The 6,087-nt window shown below is 66.3% G+C and overlaps 1 protein-coding gene across 1 annotated transcript in view; it reads right to left on the reverse strand.

Moving 5' to 3' along the window:
- Positions 1 to 1,876, reverse strand: part of B4GALNT4 (beta-1,4-N-acetyl-galactosaminyltransferase 4) — an 11,697-nt gene extending 9,821 nt beyond the window's left edge. Inside the window, exon 1 of the mRNA XM_026040223.1 lies at positions 1,718 to 1,876. Within this exon, the coding sequence (XP_025896008.1) occupies positions 1,718 to 1,876 (159 nt within the window). The remainder of the gene's footprint in view (positions 1 to 1,717) is intronic.
- Between the last annotated feature and the right edge of the window lie 4,211 nt (positions 1,877 to 6,087).

Consider the following 6,087-nt stretch of genomic DNA (forward strand, 5'->3'; position numbering starts at 1 on the left):
GGTGAGGCTGACCGGCCTGTAATTGCCCGGCTCCTCCCTCTTGCCCTTTTTGAAGACTGGAGTGACGTTGGCTTTCTTCCAGTCCTCGGGCACCTCCCCTGCTCTCCAGGACCTCTCAAAGATGATGGAGASMGSCTGAGCAAYAACCTCGGCCAGTTCCCTCAGCACTCTTGGGTGCATCCCATCTGGGCCCATAGATTTTTGAGTGKCCARTTTGCCTAAGTGAATCCAAGGAGGGAAACGGGAGCCGCGGGGGGAAGCAGCCTGGCCAGCAGACGTGACTGTGGGAGGCAGCTCCATCTCCATGGGCGCAGCGGCCGGCAGCCACCTCCTGCGCCCTGCCCGCTCCCGCGGGAGCATCCCGGGCCGCAAGGATGTCCCCATCCCTGCCAGGGGAGGCCCAAGGATGTCCCTGTCCCCGCCACAGGCGGCACAAAGGCATTTCCGAATGGAGCCACGAGCTCCAGGGCTACCTGCAAGGCAGAACAGGGCAAGCCTGGCATGGCGGGGCAGGAAACCACTGGCCAGGCATCCCAGGGAACAGAGTTTCAAAATGTTCCAGCCAAACTTGTTTCCCTTCCTCTGCTGAGAAGTGCTCCTTCCCCGAGACAGAACCCTTTCTGTTCACCCAAAATGCCTGTCTTTTGCTTCAGAAAACCAAGTATTTTGGGCTCTGTTTCCCAGGGGACGGAAGCTCGGGCGATAACGCAGTCTTTCATGGCCACCTCTCACCGACTCGCCACTGGGTTTTCTCTGGAGCTCACGGACAAATCTCTCAAAAACACCCAACCCTGCACATTTTCCAGCAACGGGACAAGGCAGGAGGCATCCACACGAGCAAAGAGCTGCAGAACAAACTTAACCCGCCTGGCACAGCTGAGGCAAAAGGGGAGGGCAGAGGGAGGCACGTGGATGACCCCAGGTGAGGCTCCAAACCCCCAGCTCCAGCTCCCGGCTCCCTGGGAGGACGGACAGCAAGCAAGGGGGACCAAGCAGCGGCTCCCGACGGGGCTGTCGGCTCCTCCGCGCTCGCCCTAGGCCGCACCGGGGGATTAGCCTAATCCCGGTGCTCGCAGGCTCGGCAGCGCTCTGCTCCGGCCGCCGYGCGGGGAGCAGCCGGACAGCCCGGACGAGCCCTTCTTCCCCACAAAGCGCGGCCCGTTAGGATGCAACAGGGAAGCGATTAGCAAACGCTGCCTAAACTGGCTCCTTAGCATCCCGGAGGAGGGGAGTGATGCCCTTGGAAGGCATCAGGAGGGAGGTGGCCTAATTGGGCTGCAATGGCTCCAAGGAAGGTTTCCTTCTCCGACCTGGAAAACGGAGCTGTAATTACGGAGAGGCCGTGGGATGTGGCACCCGGTGCCTTTCTGCCTTCATCCCACGCCTTCCGCCGGCCCCGGTACACGGATGGGCTCGGGCCTTCGCTCCGGCACTTCCCCTGCTCACCGGCCTTTCCTACCTGCTCTTGGATGGTCCCCAGGCCCTCAGAGCAGCCCGGCCTGGGGCCAGCAGCTGAAGGGAAAGGCTGGAAATGACGGCAAGAGGCCATCAAGGACACGGTTGGGCAGCACCTTGCTGCTCAGGACAGAGCAGGGACACCACGTGGCTTCCACAGGGGAGCCGGGACGGGGCTGCAAGCTCCGTGCCCTCCGTGCCAGCCCCTCGCGAGGGCAGGGAGCGCTGAGCGGAGCCCCGCGCGCCCCCGCAGCCCGGCTACCTGCTCCTCCTCGCGGCTCTCGCTGGAGTCCTCGGCCCTGCGCGGCCGCGCCGGGGCGGCGGGCGCCCGACGCGCGGCCTCCGGCGCCTCTCCCGGCCTCTCGCCATCTGAGCGGGAAACAGAGAAGGGAGTGAGACCCTGCCCAGCTCCTCCACGCATCCGCCGGCGCTCCCACACGGAGCGGGCTCGGCAGCGGAGGCACCCGGGCTTGGATGAGGCTCCGGGAACGCCCCACGGGATCCCAGATGAGTCCAGGACCACGTGCTGGGATGCCCGTCCCCATCCTATGGCATCCTCCTGCAGCTCACCCYGTTCCTCCCTGCCCCAAGGGCTCCCTCGGATCCATCCTCCCTCTGCAGCGCTAAACACAACCGACCCCCAACAACGTTTCGGGCCAGGGAGCCACTGCCCGTCGCGGCGACCGTGTCATGGGAGGAGGAAAAGGCGCCAGCAAAGTCAGGGGGGGAATAAAATGAATAAATAAATAAAAACCTTCCAGCCTTCTGCGACAGTGTTTATTCTTCCCCAATCCAAATACTGGATACGAAAGCAAAGGACAACATGAGGGGAGAGAAACCGGCGAGCCCAGGCGCTACGTGCGGGAACTGGAGATGAAGGTCCCCTTTGGAGGGCGGCAGGGCCCAACGGAGCGGCCGGGAGCGCCGCGGGGCAGCAGGGAAGCGCTCCGGAGGCAGCAGCTCCCTGCCAGGGGTGCCGGGAGCCGGCGGCCGGTGCGGGAGGAAGCCCCAGCGCTGCCCACCGCCCCCCGACACGGCCCCTTTCTTGGCCAGCGCCCTCGGCCCTGCTCGCGGCCGCGGAGCTTCCCGGCCTCGGCGGCTCGCGCTCGGGTCACGGAGCAAATCCACTTTTCCTGCTTAACGCAGGGGCAAAACGCTCCGACTCGCCGCTCTTCCCGGGCAGGGACGGCTGCCGGGGCGCCCGGAGGGAGCGCGAGCTCCTCTCCCTGGCAGCCAGCTCCCTGCAAGCTCCCYGGCATCGCCGCCCGCTCCTGCTCGGGCTCCCTTCCCATCGGCAGCGGGAGGCGCGGGGGCTCCACGTGCTCCTGGATGCTCCGTGGCAGCAGCGGGATTTCAGGCGCCTCTTCCCATGGGATCTCGCTGGTCCTGTTCCTCCTCCTGGAGACCTGGGCCAGCGCCCGCCTCCCGCGTCGCCGCGTGCGCACCGCTCCACACCCTGCCCGGCCGTGACGGGACACGGGGACACGAGAGGGGTGCGAGGGGCCAGACCAAAGCTCCCCGGGCACGCGAGGTCCAGACTGGCTTCAACAGCCTCTACCTCCGGCCACACGGCATCCCAGGCTACCCAAGCAAAGAGCAGCGAGCRGAGGGCAGTATCTTTTCCCGACCGACCAAGGGAGCCCTGGACAGGCAGGGCTTTCCCAGCGGCCTCCGTGGAGCCGTCTCCGTGCCACAGGAAAGCATCCCAGAGGCTGGAATGGCTGGGATTGCTTGGCACCAGGCCCGCGGGATCCCGCCGTGAGTGCAGCTCCGGAACCGGCGATGGATGAATTTAGCTCTCCACTCCCCACGAGAAATCCCCCATCTGGCTCTTCTGGCTTCCGACTCCCGCGGCAAAATTCCCACCGCACGGGAGACACCGAAGAAAGGTCAATGCGCCACCAGGCAGGCCCACAAGAGCCTGTCCGCCCAGAAAGACAACGCAGACCCTGGAAAAGCCACACAACCCGTCGCCGCCGCCGCAGGAAGACACCTCGGGAGCGGGTGCCAGCAGGAGGGGTGCCCGTTTGGGAGGCCCGATCAGCGCTCCCAGGAGCTCCGAGGAGGATGCGGCACCGTGGGAGCCGCAAGGAAGCGCCGCTCCCGCCACGCGGGAGGCGCCGACCAGCAGCCCCCGTCAAGAGTCCAGCTGTATTTTCCATCCCTCTTTTTCCTTCTTCCCCTCTTCTCCTTCGCCCTCCACCTGGCAGGTGGGTATTTCCACCCTGCCGGCGCGGAGCCGCTTCCAGCCGGGAGGGCACCGGAATGGCCTCATTATTTCAGACGGGGGATCCGCACGTTAAATTAGCCAGAGCAGGGTAATTACCTACTCGCGGGAGACGAGGAAGGGGGGCTGCCCCCGCGGAAATGTGCCTTTGCAGCACCCTGCGCCCGCCCCACAAGCGGAGCGCCGGCCCCGGCGGCGGGAGCGTCGGTGCGGAGCCGCGGGCTGGCCGGCCGAGGCCGCCGCGGCGGAAGCAGGAGTGGGTTTCCCTCTTGCAAGCCGGGCTAATCGTGGCCGCATCGAGTAGCCTCTTGYGGTCGGGGCTTCCGCCGGCGCCAGCGTCCGGACGATCCTACGGCGGAGGAAGCAGAAACGCGCAGCAAGGCTCCCTATAAGGCACCCCTCGGATGAGGGCAGCAGCTTCGTCTCCCGCTTTCCTTCTTGTGATCCYGACTTCTCCGCAACATCCAAAGATGTGCAGGATCCTGCGGGGCGAGACTTGGGTTTGACCATCGGAGAGGCTCCGGCGCCGCCACAGAAAGCCGTTTCTCACGCACAAGAGCCCCAGCTGCCGCTCCTGTGCCATTTACTTCGCACGCGACCTCCCCACGCCGGGTGCCAGAAGGGCGGCCGCGCAAGGCCCTCGCCGGGACRGTACAGCCCCGGTTCCGGCCAGCGTTTCACACCATGTTCATCGCCGAGGTCAAGGGGAGGAAAATAGGGAGAAAACAAGCGCAGACGCTCCCGTGCTGGGTGGCCCCCGGGAAGCTGGATCCTCGGAGCGCGCGAGCACCTGCGTCTGCGGATGAAGTTCACAGCGATCACCTCCCCCGGCGCAAGCTGGCTGGGCGCCAAGGGAGGATTTTATTTTATTTTTATTATTATTATTAGTGTTCGACGTCACTCCCCCCTCTCTGGTTGGAAAGCGCGGCTGGGAAAGCGGCGGCGCGCGGGGCGCGCGGGAGAACAAGGGGGCCTGTGCGCGGAGCGGCTCCTCGCCGCGCAGCGCCGCGCCGCCGTCAATGGGCCCCTTTGTGCGCGCGGCACGAGGGGCGGCCGCGAGCCCGGCGCAACGGCGGCATTCGTGAATAATGAGAGGCACGGACGTGCCGGGCCAGCCCGCGCCAACGGCCCGCGGGAGCGCCGGGAAGGGGGGCAGGAAGGAAGGAGGCTCCCGCGCACGGGGCCTTCGGGAGGTCCCGGGTGGCGGCACCGAGGGGGCATCGGCGGCAACCGGGAGCAGGGCTCCGGGAGGCCGGCTTCGGATGTGGGAGTGACGGGGACAACACGGCCATGGGAGTGATGGGGACAACCCGGCCTGGGTGTTGGGGGACAATCCATCTCCGGATGTCAGGGGGGACAACCTGGCTCCGGGTGTCGGGCACAACTTGGCTTGGGTGTCCAGGCACAACCTGGCTCCGGGTGTCAAGGGGCACAACTCGGCTCTGGGTAACAAGGGCACAACCCGGCTTGGGGTGTCAGGCACAAACCGGCTCAGGGTGTTGGGCACAACCCGGCTCCGGGTATCAGAGGGGATAACCCGGCTCTGGGTGACAGGGCACAACCCRGCTCTGGGTGACAGGGCACAATCCGGCTCCGGGTGACAAGAGCACAACCCGGCTCCGGGTGTCAGGGGCACAATCGGGCTCGGGGTGTCGGGGGCACAATCGGGCTCGGGGTGTCAGGGAACAACCCGGCTCTGGGTGATGGGGGCACAACCTGTCTCCAGGTAACAAGGGTACAACCCGGCACTGAGTGTCGGGGGGAAAACTTGGCTCCGGGTGTTGGGGGGCACAACCCGGCTCTGGATGTTGGGGGGCACAACCCGGATCGGGGAGCAGGAGGGCACAACCCAGCTTGGATATCAGGGCACAACCCGGCTTGGGTGTCGGGGCACAACCTGGCTCCGGGTGTCCAGGCACAACCCGGCTCGGGGTGTTGGGCACAACTCGGCTCGGGGTGTTGGGCACAACTCGGCTCGGGGTGACAGGGGCACAACCCAGCTCGGGTGTCGGGCACAACCTGGCTCCAGGTGCGCAGGCACAACCCGGCTCGGGGTGACAGGGGCACAACCCGGCTTGGGTGTCAGGGCACAACCCGGCTCGGGGTGTCCAGGCACAACCCGGCTCAGGGTGACAGGGGCACAACCCGGCTTGGGTGTCAGGGCACAACCCGGCTCGGGGTGTTGGCCACAACCTGGCTCGGGGTGACAGGGCACAACCCGGCTCGGGGTGTCAGGGCACAACCCAGCTCGGGGTGTTGGGCACAACCTGGCTCCGGTGTCGGGGCACAACCCGGCTTGGGGTGACAGGGGCACAACCCGACTCGAGGTGTTGGGCACAACCCGGCTCTGGGTGTCCAGGCACAACCCGGCTCGGGGTGTTGGGCACAACCCGGCTCGGGGTGTC

This window comes from Nothoprocta perdicaria, unplaced genomic scaffold (genome assembly GCF_003342845.1).
Source record: "Nothoprocta perdicaria isolate Ctin4 unplaced genomic scaffold, notPer1 scaffold_251, whole genome shotgun sequence".
Taxonomy (NCBI): domain Eukaryota; kingdom Metazoa; phylum Chordata; class Aves; order Tinamiformes; family Tinamidae; genus Nothoprocta; species Nothoprocta perdicaria.